Consider the following 17,884-nt stretch of genomic DNA (forward strand, 5'->3'; position numbering starts at 1 on the left):
TGTTGAGCAATGAGAGAACTGAAGCCAAGAGGTTGTGAACGGCCAGGTCAGCTACCTTGTCCGGAACCCCCGGCTGCAGCTGCCTAGTACCAAGTTCTTTCTTTTATAGCTCTGACACTGCTCTACTTGGAGCAGAGTTTAATTTTGAACACATTCTCTTGCCCTTTCTCTCCTTTTTCTAATGTGGGCCAATTAATAAAAGACTACAAGGAGTATTATAGTCACAGATCGTGCATGGACTGGCTCATTGTAGACATGTAGGAGAGACGTGTTTCAGGTGAACCAAAACTGAGGAAGGAATGAGAGATACTCATGGGTAACAAGTGGGGAGCTGGCAGCTGAGCAATACTCACCCTATATTTGCAAGTTTATTTTCCATCTTCCTCTCCCTGGGTCAGCCAGTTGCGTTCAGACACCGAATGTGCCTTGTGCTGGTTAGTGGATGCCTTTAAATCACTTTTTTCCCCCCCTAGGTCCTTTCCCATAACCTGTGCACGGTGCTGAAGGTTCCTCATGATCCCGTTGCCCTTGAAGAGCACTTCAGGGATGATGATGAGGGGCCCGTCTCCAATCAGGGCTACATGCCATATTTAAACAAGTTCATTTTGGAAAAGGTATGATTCTAACCTCTTCTTGCTTACAACAATGTTTGATTTGCACGTTTCTAGTGGGCCCCAGAGCCCCTGGTTGGTGAGTTCACTCTGGAGTTCAGGTGGGAAGCATTAAGAGGTAAATCAAAAAGGAAAGAACGAATGAGGAACTGACTATCTTCTCTACTGTCTTAAAACTTGGTTTAATATTTTCCCAGCTTGTTTATTCTTTGAAATTAAGAACTGTATTTTGTATCAATCTGTACCTGTTTTCTCTCAGAGTACTTTTTAAAAAATTTTTTGATTCCACGTGTACTGGCAATGATTGTTAAAGCATGAGTATGATGGGGTAAAATGTGACTATTAAAGGTGATGTTGACTTTACTAAATAGATATTACACAGCAAAGTTTTCATTCTAGACTTTTCAGAGTACCACTCCGAAGCTTCCTCTGGAGTATGTTATGCGTAAAGATGCTGCAAAAACCTATTATGTGTTTGGAAGACAAATATAATCTATTGGCCTTTGCTGCTATGTTCAGTGTCTTCCTTGGTTTGGATAATTAAAAATTGACACATGAAAGAATTGAATTTAATGTGTTTTTCTTTCTTTTTAGGAGAAAACAATTTAAACTGATGGTACATTTAAGTAATTTAAAAATTGGTGGTTAAAAATTATGAAAGGTAGCACATGCTTGTTATTAAATAGGCAATTATTACAAGAATATATGAGATAAAATGCAAATGTTTCTTTACCCTTTCTAGTCTGACTCTTTAGGAGTAACCACTGTTAACGGTTTGTAAATATCTTCGCAACCTTTTTAATATACATATAAGCACATACCTACATAATAGCGTCTTTTTACAAGAATAGGATCATGCTATATATATAGTTCAACTTATTTTAACTGAACAATATATTAGTGTCATTTTCCATTTCATGTACATTTAGTTTAGGTATGAAAGTAATCATATAATCTTATGAAGGGTTGGGAATTTGAGCTTTTCCATATTTATAACACTAAGCATGAAATTTTTGGATATATTTTAAAAAATGCCTTTCAAAAAGCGACAATAATAATACTTTTAAATTAAAAATAAAATGCATTTAAACAACTCTATTTTCCCATTACCTAAGTACCGCAACTATTTACATATTTTTTTTTATGGCTTCTTGGGTTTTTATTGCTTTTTTTGTATATAAATTCTTTTATAGTTTAGTGTCTTTTTATATTAGCAAAGAACAGTAATTAGTAATATTTATGATAATAATTTAAGTTAATAGTTTAGAAAATGCTAAATGTTGGTCAGGATTCTTTTTTAAAATCACATTATAGGACGTAGTTCCATAGTGTAGAGGTTAGTACATCTGCTTTACATGCAGAAGCTCCTGGGTTCGTGCCCCAATGGAGCCACGACGGTCCATGGTCTATGGCCATGCCACCCTGAACAAGCACAATGTCTGATCTCGGAAGCTAAGCAGGGTTAGGCCTGGTTAGTATTTGGATGGGAGACCACCTAGGAAGACCAGGTGCTATATGCATAAATAATAATAATAAAATAAAATCACATTATATTTTTCAGAAATTTTGGAGAAAAATGTCAAAATTACAGTGTATTCATTTATATAGTAATCTTTGTACCTATATCTGTTATTTCATATCAGTCTCATAGTACAATTTTCTGCTCTTTATTTGTATGTTTTACATATATGTTACATATTTTTTAAAATGTTTTCCTTGCTGAGATAACATTAACTTGATCATACTTTAATTAGAAAAAAGGAGAGAAATCGCACTATAATGAAGTGTGTAAGATTTAATCAGACTCACAAAAGCCATGTGTTATATGATTTTATTTATGTGAAATGTCCCAATTAGGCAAATACCCAGATATACCCAGTATAGTAGTGGTTGCCAGGGTCTGAAGGGAGGTGGGAATGGTGAGTGACTACTGATGAGTATGGGGTTTCTTTTTGGGGTGATGAAAATGTTCTAGAGCTATGTAGTGCTGATAGTTGCAAAACCTTGTGAATATATTAAAAACTACTATATTATATACTTTAAAGAGTGAATTTTATGGTATATGAATTATATCTCAAAAAGAATTTAATCACATTGTACAGAAATTTATGTGTGAGGTCTCAAAACTCCCCAGTTTTCTGGAGCTATTTTCTGGAGCTTTTTTTGATTGCTGTTCTGTTCATTGATCAGATAGCTCATTTGTGTTCTATAATTGTATTATATGTAACTACGTCACATTCAGCAAATATTTGATGACATGCTGTGTGCATGAGTTTAATCTTAAAAATTAAAGACAATAAGGATTATGTCTGTTATTAAAATATAGAACATGCTGGGAAATTCTCAGAAATCTGGAAATTGCTTTGGTTTTCAGTGCTAGAATTTGTGGGCTGGGCCAATGGATAGAGAAACATGGTTTCATATATTGAAAGTGCTGTGCCCTAATACTGTATTTTGTTCTCCTCGGTATAACATTCTTTAAACATGTTGAATTTTAAGTTTTAAGATGTTCTTTATTTTAGTATTTAGGTATTTTAAAGTTTTGTGACTAGGGGAGAAAATATAGCAATATTTAAAAAGTCCAAAATTAGCCACTAAATTTGGAGAAAAATTTATTCACAGAGTGAGTAAGGATGTGATGAAACAGTGAGCCCTTGTTTATTATTGCTTAGCCACCTGGAGTGGAATTTTGCCAGTCCTTCAATCCAAATAAAGCTGCCAAGGTTTCCGTGGTGTGGGTTTAAATTGAGCAAAGATTAGTGCTTTGTTTTGAAACTTGGTTGAAAAAAAAAATGCCCATAGCGACTGAAGAATGTTAACTTAAGACTTAGAGATTGTCATCGGTTGTGCAAAGAAAATGTGAAGTAATGATTAAACGTTTGCAAGACGTGCTTTTGTGTATATATTGTCTCATTCGATCCTTAGGTTGATCCTTTGCCGTATAATTGGAATTCTTATCCCCATTTAACTCAGGAGGAAACGGAGCATAAGGTTGCCTAGCTAACAAGGGGTAGGTAGATTTTGAACCTAAGCCATTTAACTTTTGGACTGGTGTTCTTTTAACTGTACTATAGAGGGATTAATTACTCCCTTCCAGAATTATATTTTCTAGTTTTTGGATACATAGAGCAGGAGTAGAGTGGATTAAAAGCCATTCTGATCATCTCAAACTATCTCAGCCTCTGTCTCTTAGGTTTTCTCTCAAGTGTTTTAAGATGATTCTTTTTTCTTCATTAGTTTCTGGTGTTCTTTAGTGTTCAATTCGGTCATTTTCTTTCCCCTAAAAGTTGTTTTAGTGGTTTTCTTCCTTTACCAGGACAATTATTCTAAAGGGGTGGGGCTGAGAGATAAATTATATTGAAACTTGCTTTCCAAAAGTAATTTTCCCATTTGGTTTATATATTTGCTTCTTCAGAGGTAATCATTTCTGTTGTTCGTCATGTTGACAATTTATTTTTAGCTTTCCTGAGATTACAACTGATTAATATATCTGTTGTTCTTGTATCAAATATTTTGTCTCCTCTGAGTATTAACCTTTTTTTGCTTATTTTGTTAAATTCCTTCTTTAGTATAGAATGGAATTCTGTAAACATCTAGAAAGAATTTTTGTGCTCCTTCCCTTTTTTTTTTTTGACAAAGAGATACTATACCTGAGTTATCTGACAGTGAATAATTGAAGAAAGTGGTATATTGTTAGCTTTTTATTATTGAGCTCCAATAGACTACATCAAAAACTAATTCTGCTTCGGTGTGTTTATGAGGCGATCTAGTTCTTTCATGAGATTTAATTACCTATTAGGCTTTTGGTCTGAATCATTGTTAGTTCTTTCTCTGATTCTACATGTTAAAGGCTGGTCTGGGCTATATGATTAAAACTAGTAATTCATCGGCAATATGCTAAATCCTAAATCCTGTTGCTTTCTAATGCAATCTTTTTTTTTTTTGTCTTTTTGGAAACATATATACACTCGAAAGTTATACACACAAAGAGAAATATTTCAGTTCAATGTAATGTCTCTTCTCTAGAAGCTAGCAGCCTCTGTATTCTCTTTTCCTAGGCTGACATTTATACTTTCTTACCAGATGCTTGCTGTTCATATGTCAGTTGTAGTTCTTCCATAAAACAAGGTTTCATATTTCTTTTAGTTGAATGGATATGCCTTTAGCACTCAAAATGTCTTCAAGTGTGTGGCTAACAACTGTCATTTAATAGGAAGTGGTACTGCTCTAAATATCTCAAACCATCCTTTTGCATGGTTCTTTCTTATTGTTCTTTTGCCTATCTTATTTTTTTCTTTCATTTTTGCTTAAAAGTTATATGGTGTTAATTTGGCATAATGGCCAAGCCGGACTGTACATTTTTATCATATTTGTGAAGTTGTACAGAAGTAAAAACTTCTGCGTAAATAAAGAGGTTCCATGCGGAGAACTATGGATGACTTTATGCTATTGAAATATAAATCTGAATGATATAGTTTAAAGAAATATTGTTTTCTAAAATAACAGCTTTATTGAGATATAATTCATATATCGTACAATTTAAGTGTACATTTCACTGGTTTTTGTAATGGCCTGTTGAAATGTGAAAGGGTTAAAGAATAATTAAAACCTGAAACTGGACAAAGGAAGTCTATAACTTAGGCCTAGTTTCTGGAACCCCTAACCACATTCTGTTAATCATGAAACTTGTAACAATGAGCTCATACGCTAACTGCCAGTTTTAGCCTGTGTAACCCTGCTTGCTTGCGTGGCATAAAAAATAATCAATTGTATATAAGCTGAAAATTACTGTTTGGCCATCGCCCATGGGAACACTGGCTATTGTCCATGGGAACATAGGCAATCACCCATAGGAACATAACATTCTAACACAAGCTTTCTGCTTCTGTACTTCCCGCTTGCACACCTGACCAGTGGGTTGACAGGTAGTGAATAGGAGAAAGATAGACCTTTGTGTTTAAGACAGAATGAGGAATGGGATTTGGGGCTTAAAAACCTTGTATCTTGACATTTCGAGGCTGCTCCTTTGCAAGGACGGCCGCCGGCTAATAAACTGTCTCCTGGTTAAGAGCACTCAAGTTGGGTCTGGTTATTCTGGACACAACAGTTTTTAGTATAGTCACTTTTTGTGCAACCATCACCACAGTCCATTTTGAAATCTTTTCATTACCTTACCTCAAAAAAAAACTGTACCCGTTAGCACTTAATCTCTCCTTCCCCACAGTCCTAGGCAACCCACTAATCTACTTTCTGTCTCTATGGATTTACCTATTCTGGACTCATTCAGTACGAGTGGAATCATATAATATATGGCCTTTGGTGTCTGCTTTCTTTCACTTAGTATGTTTTCAAGGTCCATCCATCTTGTAGCATGTAACGGCACTTCATTCCTTTTTATGGCTGAATAATATTCCATTATGGATATACCACATTTTGCACATTCTTCAGGTTATGGATATTTGAGTTGTTTCCACTTTTTGGTTATTATGAATTTGCTGCTCTGAGTATTCATGTTCAGGTTTTTGTGTGGATCTGTATTTTCAATTCTCTTGGGTATATACCTAGGAATGGAATTACTGGGTCATGTGGCAACTCTACGTTTAACCTTTTGAGGTACTGCCAAACTGTTTTCCAAAGCAGCTATGTATTTTACTTTTCTACCATCAATGTTTGGGCTTCCAATTTTTTCATATCCTCACCAACATTTATTTTTTCTTTTTGATTATAGCTATTCTAGTGGGTGTGAGGTATAATATCTTACCATGTTTTGATTTGTATTTCCCTGATGATTAATGTAAAATATTGTTTTTAAAGCAGGTTTCTTTATTGTAAAAGTAATACAGGCTATGGTTGGAAATTAAGAAAAAGAAGGAACTTATTAAGAAACATCCATAACCTTACCATCTAGAGGCAGTCACTGTTAACATCTGTTTACTTTGAGTCTTTATTTTTTAAAATATATTTGTATATATTATTTTTCAAGTTGGAATCATATTGAGCACTAAACATTAATTTTACCTTTCCCATGTCATTAAAATTTTTTGAAAATATAAATATAAAGATAAAAATTCTGACATTAATTTAGTCTACTGTATCAGGCAGTATGCTAAATGTTTTAAACAAGTGTTATACTTTATATCAATTCTATGGGTTAATTACCATCATTAGTACCACTTTGAAGATGAAGAGACTGGGTCTTGGGTTAAATTGCTTGCCTGAGGTCACCCAGCTACTAAGTGTAATTCAATGACTGTATAATGGTTTTGTACCATGGAGTATTATTTTAATTTTTTTCCCACTCTTATAAGTAATAGTGACTATCCTCAGCAAATCTTTATCTGACTCTAATTCTCTTTTTATTTTAGATTATTTGAAGTAAAATTACTGATCAAAGAGTATAAATAGTTTTTGAGAAAACAAATTCTACAGTCAATTTCTAAAGCATTAAATTGCTCACTTTGTCTTTTGAGAACTGTCTCTATCACAGAAATTTTAGTCTTGAACTGGTTTGGATGAAAATTGAAGTTTAGAGAACATGTGAGTTTAGTTTTGTAAATACTTTTGGTCCTTTGAGTCAGAATTGAGGTCTATAAATATTATTGCTATCTTATTCATATGTATGAATTTTGGTGAAAAGCAAAAGTATGTTAAAAATAAGAACAACTCTATACATTTCTTTCCAAGAAATTACCTTCTGTTTGGACATTTTGAAACTACTTGCAGCTGTTATTAGTTTTCCAAAAGATGTGAGACTATCAATTTATGTGTGATACATACTGAGATTTGGGAGCAATTTGTAATCTTAGATGAGATGGAGGATGGAATCATAGATTTCTAGACCTTTTGTAGTTAGAATGGACTTAGAGATCATCTCAATTAAAGTCTAACATCCTTGTTGTGGCATGCAGGGCTGTGTTAGATTTTTGGCCTCTGCTAATCTCTCCAGACTCTACTTCCTCCTCTCCCCTTCTTGTTCACTTCAGAGCAGCCGTGTTGGCCTTCTCTCTGTTCCTCAAATTGCAAAGGCCTTTCCTGCCACAGAGCCTTCAGACATGCTGCTTCCTCCACTGTAAGGCTTCCTCCACCCATAACATGCAGCTAATTCCTGTTCATCTTCAGGTTTTAGCTTGGTGGCATTTCCTCAGGGAGGTTTTTGTAGGTAGCACCCCACCCTTTCCAGGGCTAACTAGCTCTCTTAAAATATGTTCTCACAGCATCCTAGGCTTTTCTTAATAGCACTTACCATGGTTTTTTATCATATAGGTAGGTGGTTGTGGTATTGCTATATTGCTTGATATCTGATTCCTCCCTGAGTTCTAATGGCAAGGACTGGTTCACCATTGTCCAACTCTATTGATTGTTTCTTTTGTGTGCACAAGCTTTTAAGTTCAAAGTAGTTTCATTTGTCTATTTTTGCTTTTGTTGCCTGTACTTTTAGTATCATTCAAGGAAATGCCCATTCCAATGTCATGAAGCTTTCCCCCTATGTTTTCTTCTAGAAGTTTTATTGTTTCAGGTCTTACATTTAGATCTTTACTATATTTTGAGTTAATTTTTTGTATATGGTGTAAGATAAGGATCTATCTTCATTCTTATCAGTTTTCCCAGCATCATTTGTTGGAGAGACTCTCCTTTCTTCATTGTATAGTCTTAGCACCCTTGTTAAAGATCATTTGGCCATATATGTGAGGGTTTATTTTTGGACTCTCTATTTTATTGGTCTATATGTCTATCTTTATGCCAGTACCATACTGTCTTGATTACTGTAGGCTTTATAATATGTTTTTTTTTTTTTTGGAGGGGGCGGGTAATATATTTTGAAATTTGGAAATGTGAAGCCTCCAACTTTGTTCTTTTCAAGATTGTTTTGGCCATTCATATTCCTTTGAGATTCCATATGAATTTTAGGATGATGTCTTCTGTTTCTGCAAAAAAATAAAAAACACGCCATTGGATTTTTTATAGAGATTGCATTTAATCTATATATCGCTTTGAGTAGTATGGACATTTTAACAATATTGTCTTTCAATCTATGAACTTGGGATGTTGTTCTATTTATTTGTGTCATCTTTAAGTTTTTTAGTAATGATTTGTAGTTTCAATGTACAAGTCTTTTGCCTCTTTGGTTAAGTTTATTCTTGAGTATTTTATTTTTTGATGTTATTATGAATGGGATTGTTTTCTGAATTTCTTTTTCAAATTGTTTATTATTAGTATACAGAAACACAACTCATTTTTGAGTGTTGATTTTGTATCCTGCAACTTTTCTGAATTAGTTTATTAGTTCTAACAGTTCTTTTGTAGATTCTTCAGAGTTTTCTACATATAAGACAGACATGTCATCTCCAAACAGTTAATTTTACTTCTTTCTAATTTGGATGCCTTTTTTCCCCCTTGACTAATTGCTCTGGCTAAGACTTTCAGTACTGTGTTGAATAGAAGTGGTGAGAGTGGACATCATTGCCTCATTCCTGATCTTAGAAGAAAGGCTTTCAGTTTTTCACTGTTGAGTATGATGTTAGCTGTGGGTTTTTCTTATATGATCTGATTTTGTACTTTTTTTTTTTTAAGCAAGGCAACCCTTGGTTGACCTCACAGATTGCAAGGATCTTGGCTTAAAATTCCTTATTTTTTATGCCTATAGCACCTGGTCTTCCTAGGTGGGATTTTGTACTTTTTAAAAAGGTATAAATGTGGGGGTGGCTCATCAGCTTTACATGTAGAAGGTCCTGGGTTTGCGCCCCAGGTGGAGCCATGGACCATACCCCAGGTGCGCCAGGCCCCCTGAATGTGATGGCAAATGCGCTGGGGGTGCCAGGGTCCCGGGTGCACACCGTGAGTGTGTGGGAGGAGACGCCCCGCCTTCAGAGATCCAGTTCGTAAGGGGAAATGGCAACATCCATAGCTCAGGGGTGGAAGTGGAGGGGTGGAAGTAGGGGGGAGGGATTAAAAAGGCGGGAGAAAAATAAATAAAAAAGTGTAAATGTCATCATTTAATATGCTTTTACCTTTGGGCATGATTAAACTAAAGAATAGTAGATTAGATTTTAGAGAAGGAATAAGTCAAAGACAGCTTATTAAAATTAAGTAAGATATAGTGAACTTGGATCAAAAAACCACTACTTATTTCCTGGGAAAACTAATTTATGGAGAACATGCTTGGTTTCTGATCCCACTGCAATCTGATTTTTACCTAAACTTCTTAGCTGTCTTGATTAATCAGTGACCTCTGAAGTGCAAAACCAGTGGTCTTTTCTTAGACTCCTAGTCTCTGTAGCAATTTACACTATTGATCAGACCTTCTTCTTAAGTGCTTCCCCACTCAGTTTTCATGTCTTTATGGTTCTCCTACCACTTTGACTGCTTTTTCAGTCATCATAATTCCTCTTCCTCCTCTTGCTTTGCAAATGTACGTTTCCCCTGAGGTTCTGTTTCTGATCCCATCTTTTTTTCCCTCACTTTATGTTCTCTCTTAGGGATCTCATTGACTGTCGTGATTTCAGTCATCAGTGGCATGCAGTAATTCACAAATCTGCCTCTCTGCTTAGGTTACAGTTTCACTTCTTTGATTGTCTTTGGATATGTCCGTCTAAATGTCTTACCAGGGCCTCAATTTGAAGATGCCCATGAGCGAGCACTTTATCTTTCCTTCTCTCTTGTTTTTGTCTCCTTAACTCTGTGACTGTTCCCTGGATGTGGTTGGCATGCTGCTCCTGCCATGCCTTTGCTCATGCCTTCTCTTTTCCTATCCTTTGGAATACTTTACTCTGCACTTTTCAATATATTCAAGGTCTGCCTCAAGTAACGATCTTTTCTACGAAGTATGAACCTGGATTGAAGATGACCTAGTTGTTCTGTGCTCCAAAACCCTTCATTTGGGGGTTTCTTATAGGCTCTTAATCAAAATTATAAAGCTCTTTGTGATTTGGTCTGCGTTTGCTTTTCCAGCCATAAATCTAGACACTACAGGGCTATATGCTTTTATACTATATACTTATGTCATTTTCCCTGTTGGCGTATCTTCTACTTAGTGTTTTCTAGTGGTGCTTTTGAGACTAAGTTGATGGTGGTGGCCTTTGAAACTAGTCCTGTAGTGATGTCTTCTGTCATATAGATATCCTCTATCTACTGAGTTCTATAAGCAGTTTGGCATAGTGGAAAGAGACAGCATTTGAACTTTGATTTAGACTCTAGTGTTGATAATTTACTAGCCAAGTGAACTTGGTACTCAGTTTTTCTGAATCTTTATTTCCTGATCTGTTAAATAAGGGCAATACTTAACCTTACAGGGCTGATATGAAGTTTAAGTGCATATAAAATGGTGAGCAGATACTAAGTCCTCAATAAATGATGTTAAAGAGAAGAAGAAAAAAGAGAAGCAACAGTAGTAGCTGCTGCTTTTTCTTCATGGGCTCAATGGTCTATGATGGGGGTGTGTGGGAAGTGGTGCCGACTGAAAAAAAAAAAGGTGCTAAAGGCAGATCACAAAGGATATCTTCTTACTTCTGGGAACTGGTTTACAAACCACAGATTCTAGTTAGAGATCAAGAGAAGCTTCTCCCTGTAGCCAGCTAGTGACGTCTTCTTTAGAGTACACACAATACTTTGTTTATATTTCTCTAAAAGGAAATGATTTGTTCATATTGTCCCACCTCTTCCAGTGTATCTTCCATATTGTCCCAGAATATGGCTTTTAAAATGCAGGTTGGATATGTTGCTCCCTTCCACTCTTTCAATGCAAATAAATCCTAACGAATTATAAGGCTCTTCTTATAAGTGACTTGGTCTTCACCTACCGCTTTAGCCTCATCTTTCACTGTGCCCCATGCAGTGGACATATGTCATTTTTTTTGTCTGTTCAGTATCCGAACTCTTCTTATATTTGGGAAATTCCATAGCATCTTGGTAGGGGACATGACCTGTCTCACATCTCAGATATTGGAAAGTTCAGATACTCATTTTCCCTATTCCCTGGCAGCTAGAGGGAAGGGATGTGACCCAAGCTCAGCCAACGGGACTTTGAATCTGCAACTGGGTCAGTGGCAACAGTGATGGCCTCATGTTACACTGGCACCACGCTGTTCCCGTGAGTAGTTTCAGCCACTGTTCTAACTGCCTAGCTTGGCTCGGTAGCAGTTTATTTTCAGAGCCTACCTTTTCCAGTGTTTGTGTTGGATCTTTGAGGTTACCTATTGTTTATCCAATTCCTTTTCTGTTTAAAGGAATCCAAGGCAGTTTCTGTTATTTGTACTTATGAAGAGCCTTAACTCATAACACCCTCTAGCACCAGGTGCCCCATTCATATCAAACTTCCTGCAGTTCTCCAAATTGACCACAGTTGTCTCTGTCTCTGGGTTTTCTCACATTCTGTCCTACCTGGGACACTCTTGAGTCCATTCTTGAACTCTTTGACTCTTATTTTTTTCTTTTTTTCCTTTTTTACTCTTCTCCTTTTTTTTGAATTGTTTGACTCTCGATGGTCCTTTAGGACTTTGCTCTGTTGTCATGTCACTCTTTCTGCAAATCTACCCCCAGTTCTTAAGATTGAGCTAGCTCCTCCATGTTCCTACAGAACCCTCTGCTTATCTCTATTCTAGTATTTATCATACTCTATTGTAATTGTCTTGACAATTCTTGGAGACATGGGCTAGTATTAAGTTAAGTATTTTTGCATTGTCCCTGGCAGATAATAATGACTATCTAAATTTTATCTGTTGAATTAGTGAAAAACTACTGAATTATACACCATGTTATATTAAAATTTGCCTATTTGCATATCTGTTTTCACTAATAAACTGTGAATGTTTTAAGAGCAGAGTCCAAGTTCTTCATCTTTATATCTTTAATTTATAGCATAGTACTTGGCTCATAGCAGATACTGTGGAAATGTTGAATGCATGATTGAATGACTGAATGGCAGGGCTGTCCTTTAGAATTTCAGTTAGTTTTTCCCAAAAGAAAGTATCTTCTTTGACTGAATAGGTAAAGATATCTGTATGTGGCTCATCTTGAGTAATTGACATTCTCAACTCCTTTGTATCAGGATTGGTAGTCTATTTAGAAGATAATTGTACACATGAAAGAATAGCTATTTGACAAGCCAGTATTTTATGTGCCAAGTGAGTGATGTGGACAGATATTGCTTGAGATACAGCATTCTTAATTGAGCCTTCAAAAGTGTTGTACCTAAGCATATACTTAGAAAATGGTTATTGGTTAATTAGAGTGATTAAAATGGAAGCCTATAGTAGGCTTTGTCTTTCTGTTTTACTTGGCTTATATTATTATACTGCTTATTTTAGATCGGCTCATTGGAATCTTTTCTCATTCCTTTTTAGGTCCAAGACAACTTTGACAAGATTGAATTTAATAGGATGTGTTGGACCCTCTGTGTCAAAAAAAACCTCACAAAGAGTCCCCTGCTCCTTATGGAAGAAGATTCATTTAAAGTGTGGGTTATTTTCAACTTTTTATCTGAGGACAAGTATCCATTAATTATTGTGCCGGAAGAGGTAAGGTGTGGCTCTGGGAAGTTTTTACATGGCCACCTTCACATTAATTCTAGCTTAGAAGTATTTGTGTTAATTCAGTGTAGATTTAGAAGGAGATCCTGGACTAGTCTTTTTGGATTGGAGGCAAAACAGCTTGACTCCAAAAAGATCCAAAACTTAGTGATCTGGGATCATGTAATACCTCTGGAGATTTTCAGACAGGGTGGGACTCTTCCTCTCTAAATTGCTATAATTATAGATGAATTCATCCTCATGTCCAAAGAATATTTATTTAGTACGAGTCACAACACAATTTTCTGTCTACTTGCATATTGGCAAACAGTATTAATGGATTGAGTGATGCTGTATGGGAAACACATAGGATCCAGAGTGTTCTCAAGGATGTTTTATGTGAGGAAATACTATTCTTGATTCAAAGTCCAGGATGGTGACTTTTTACTGTTCTTTCCAAAGAAAATAAAAAAGGACATTTGCTTGTTTTGTTCTGCATTATTTTTTCTAAGCTTCCAAAGGAAAACAGAGGAGTAAGGTTTTGTGCTCCCTTACTGCCCTAAAAAATTATACATGCTTATTACAATAGTAAATTTAGAAAAACCTCATAATATACAAAATTAAAATCAGTCGTAGTCCTCCCCTTAAATAAAAGTCATCTGTAATCCCTTAACATTGATCAAATTAACCTCTCGGGTTTTAATTTCTTCATTTTTGAAATAGGACTCATAACAGTGTTAACTCTAAGGAGTGTGAGATTCTTCATTTAAAGGACTCAGCTCAGTGCCTAGCACGTAATACATATTCAGTAAATATGTTAACTCCTATGACTACAGTTATTGCATATGTTTTTGAGGATAAATTTCCAACAGCGGAATTCTGAGTCCTAAAAAAGGCACACTTTTAAGGTATTAGATGAACAAGGCCAAAATGCCCTTCAGAAAGGCTATACCAATGTAAACACCTACCAGTGGTGGTTGAAGGTGCCCATTATCACCCATCCTGCCAATACAGGGTCTAGTCTGTGATTTCTATGGTTCATGTATATGTTAGGAAAATCTTTTTAAAAGGTCACACTACAATATTTTATTTAAAATCAGCAAGCATGTATTAATTACCAATAATAAGTGAGGCACAAAGTGAGAAAGATTACTTCCTGCCTTCTGGAATTTATAGTCTGCTAGAGGAAAAAAAATAAGTGTAATTCAAGGTAAAATAGACTACCTCTTATAAGAGAGATGCACATTCCATGCAAATACAGAGAAGAGAAAGATTTATTCCAGCTTGTGGGAAATAAGGCGATCAGGAAAGGCTTTTTAGGAGAGGCAGTATAATATAGTGATTAAAAGCAGGGTCTTAAGCTTTTTTAGTAAAGGGCCAGACAGTAAATATTTGAGGTTTTGTAGACTTTTGGGGCCATACTATCTCTGTTGCAGCTACTCACCTCTGCTGTTACAGCTTGAAAGAAGCCATAGACAATGTGTTACTGTGCTTCCAAAAAATAGATGTTGATTTTTGAATTTTATATAATTTTTAAGGGTCATGGAATAGTATTCCTTTGATTTTTTAAATTCCCAACCACTTAAGAATGTAAAAACTGTTCTTCTATCATGGTTGTATGAAATCGTGCTGTGAGGCAGGTTTGGTTGCTGGGCTGGATTTGGCTCAGGGGCCATAATCTCTGGCTGTCCCCTACTTAAGAGCAGGAGTGTGGAGTCAGATTTCCTGGATTTGCATTCTAACTCCATCATTGTTTACTAGATGTGTGATCTTGGGCAATTCACTTAATTTGTTTTTATTATAGTTTCCTCAACTGTAAAATAGAGCTGTTAGTATTTTCTTCCTACTGTTCTTGTGAAGACCAAATGAGAAGAATGCCTGGGCCTTAGAGAGTGCCCATTAAGTGTTAGCTATTACATTTATGGTAGAAGTAGCACTTGTACTGGGTCTTAAAAGATGGGAAGAGTTTTGACTAATGGAGAAGGCAGAGGAGAATTCTGGATGAAAGAAACAGTGGGCAAGGTCAGATGAGGAAGGAAAGCAAAGGGCATGTTCTGAGGTGAGTGAAGGATGCTTACATGGAAATACCGGCACTGGCTGATTTCAGCCAAAAAGGGATTTTTAAGAAGGATGTTGGGTGGTTCACAGAGTTGCCATGATGGCTGAAAAAACAGGTGTGGAGGCTATGTAGCTTGGAACTATACTAGTCACTCCAGTGAGCAACCACAAGGACAAGGCTGCTGCCACCACAGGGTAGGTGTACTTGTACCTGGACACTTCTGGCCCTGCATGCTGGGTTCTGCCTGGGAACTCAGATCTTCCTGCAGCTGTTCTTGCTGCCAGGGAAAGTTCTCTGTGGTGCCCACTTCTCAGGTGGGATGGCGCATCCAACTGGCATGGCCTAGGTCAGGCACCATAAACTAGCTGCAGAGGAGGCTTGGAATGGGAACACTTTCATTTTTAGCTCCTACATTGGGAGGCAGGGAATTCCCCAGACATAAGAAGGGAGTTAGATGCTGGGCAGTCAAAAAGAATAACACGTATCCTTCCTATGTGAAGAAGGATGGTGGTAGATGAGGCTGGAAAGAATTTTAATTTTATCCTATAGGCAGTGGGAAGCTGTGAGCCATTGATGATTTTTGAGCAAGAGAGTGAGGTAAATAGATGAATTATGGAGAGACAGGAGATAAATTATGATGATTTTTGAGCAAGAGAGTGAGGTAAATAGATGAATTATGGAGAGACAGGAGACAGAAGTTAAGAAAAATTAAGTGGCATTGAGGACTGAAGTACAGTAGCATCAGTGAGAAGGCCAGATGGGAGAAACCTGGAGGTCACAGGACCAACCTCATAGTGCCTTGCTGTGTGGAAATATAGAGTAATTTCAGGCCTGGATGATTGGAAGGTAATGTAGTGTAGTTATTTAACGCATGGTCTTTGAAATCAGACTGCTTAGTTTGAATCTACCAGTTTTTACCTATGTGACCTTGAATAAATTTCTTAATCTCTCTGTTTGGGTTTCTCCATCTTTAAAAAGGGGATAACTACTTTCTTCATTGGACTGTTGTGCAGATTAAAATAGTCGATGTATGTGAAGCATTTAACATAGTGTCTGGTCCCATGATAAGTGCTCACTAAATGTGTAAGCACGTGTGTGTGTGAATGAATGACAGGATGATGAACAACTTGGGGATACAATGTATGATGATGGGTTTGGTACATTTGGCATTTTAAGTGGAACATCCTTGTGGAAATGTCTTGTATTCACCTGAAGTGCTAGTGAGAAGCCAGGGCTGGAGACAGAGATAGGAAAGCCAGGGAAATAGGTTAGATCAGGTAGGAAGAGACTGTTGTGGGAGAAGCAAGGCTGGGGACAGAACCTTGGGACTGTTTCTATAGCAAGAGGAGGAAGTAGATTTGGTAAAGAAAACTGAATTGAGTAGTCTGTGAGAGAATGTTGAGTCATGGTGCCAAAAAAAGAAAAAGTTCTAAGAAGGAGAAAAATAGTTACTGGCATTTGATTCTACAGAAAAATTGGAGAGTGATGAGTGAGAAATTGCCCTTGGATTTAACGAATAGGTAGTCGTTGGTAATCAAGGAGGAAGCAGTTTCACTGTAGTGGTGGGAACAGTTTCTTAGTGCTTAGCAACTATAGTGATATAATTGTGCATGTATATTAGAGGGGAAATAAAAATAAAACATGCTATGAAATTATACAGCTTAATACAGAGACATATAGAAGGAAATGGAATATTGATAGGAGTAGAAAAAGATATACCTAGTATTTTAAAAACCTAGCTACTGCTTGGAAGAATTATGCTAATAAAATCTCCAGTATCATCTTTTAAAACCACTTGAAGTTACACTCAGTGTTCTAAATTTATTTGTGTTTTCTTTGGGATTGGAGGAGAGGTAGGTCTTTTATCTGTGGTGTTTTTGTTCTTTGCTTCACTAAAATATTCTTGATGGACTTGAAAGTGACCTTGTCCTGTTTTCAGAACTAGAAATTAGTAAGTAAGTAGACGTAGCTTATTCTTTGAGGCAGCACTTGCTTGATGTAAGATAGGGGTCCCCAACCCCTGGGCCATGGACTGGTACCAGACTGGAACCAGGCCGCACAGAAGGAGGTGAGCAGTGGGCTGGTGAGCAAAGCTTCACCTGTATTAGCTGCTACTCTCCAGCGCAAGCATCACCGCCTCAGCTCCACTTCAGATCATCGGGCATTAGATTCTCGTGGGAGCACCGGTCCCTGGTGCCAAAAAGGTTGGAGACCGCTGATGTAAAGGACTTGTCATTGGCTTTAAATCATCACTGAGCCACAGGCTGGGAAGTCAGTCAGTATCAGAGTCCTGATTGCTCTGCCTATGAAACTGAAAAGATTTCTGTTCCAGGTGTCCCAAAAAACGGGCCTACATGAACTTTGATGTGTATCATGACTCCACCCTTTTTGCACCCCTGAGCCCAGCCAGGACTACACAGCAGGCTTACCCTTCATCTTTGCAGCTGACTGGAATGTTTTGTTCTTCTTTCTAAACAAATTAATCTCATTTGAGAAAGGAGCGGCCTCTCTTTGACTTGATAGAACAGCCAGGCATCATACCTTGTGACGTTCTTGTTTGGACTTACTCTGTGTACATTATAACTCCTTCAATATTTCTTCTAGTTAAAGGTAGAATTAGAGTTAGTTTTGCAGATTATTTCTCTTTGGCCAGAAGTACTTGTGTGGGGAAAGAAGGGATCATTGGAACAGATTTATGTGGAACTGCTTTC

General features: G+C 36.8%; 1 protein-coding gene across 2 annotated transcripts in view; it reads left to right on the top strand.

The window, feature by feature from the left end:
- SWAP70 (switching B cell complex subunit SWAP70) overlaps window positions 1-17,884 on the top strand; it is a 64,175-nt gene that overhangs the window by 20,125 nt on the left and 26,166 nt on the right. Inside the window, exons 2-3 of one of the 2 annotated variants that reach the window (XM_006905628.3) lie at window positions 474-614; window positions 12,950-13,123. In XM_006905628.3, coding sequence (XP_006905690.1) covers window positions 474-614; window positions 12,950-13,123 — 315 coding nt within the window. The remainder of the gene's footprint in view (window positions 1-473; window positions 615-12,949; window positions 13,124-17,884) is intronic. The other variant, XM_025038515.1, reaches the window with a different exon arrangement.

Source organism: Pteropus alecto, unplaced genomic scaffold, assembly GCF_000325575.1.
Source record: "Pteropus alecto unplaced genomic scaffold, ASM32557v1 scaffold461, whole genome shotgun sequence".
Classification (NCBI taxonomy): domain Eukaryota; kingdom Metazoa; phylum Chordata; class Mammalia; order Chiroptera; family Pteropodidae; genus Pteropus; species Pteropus alecto.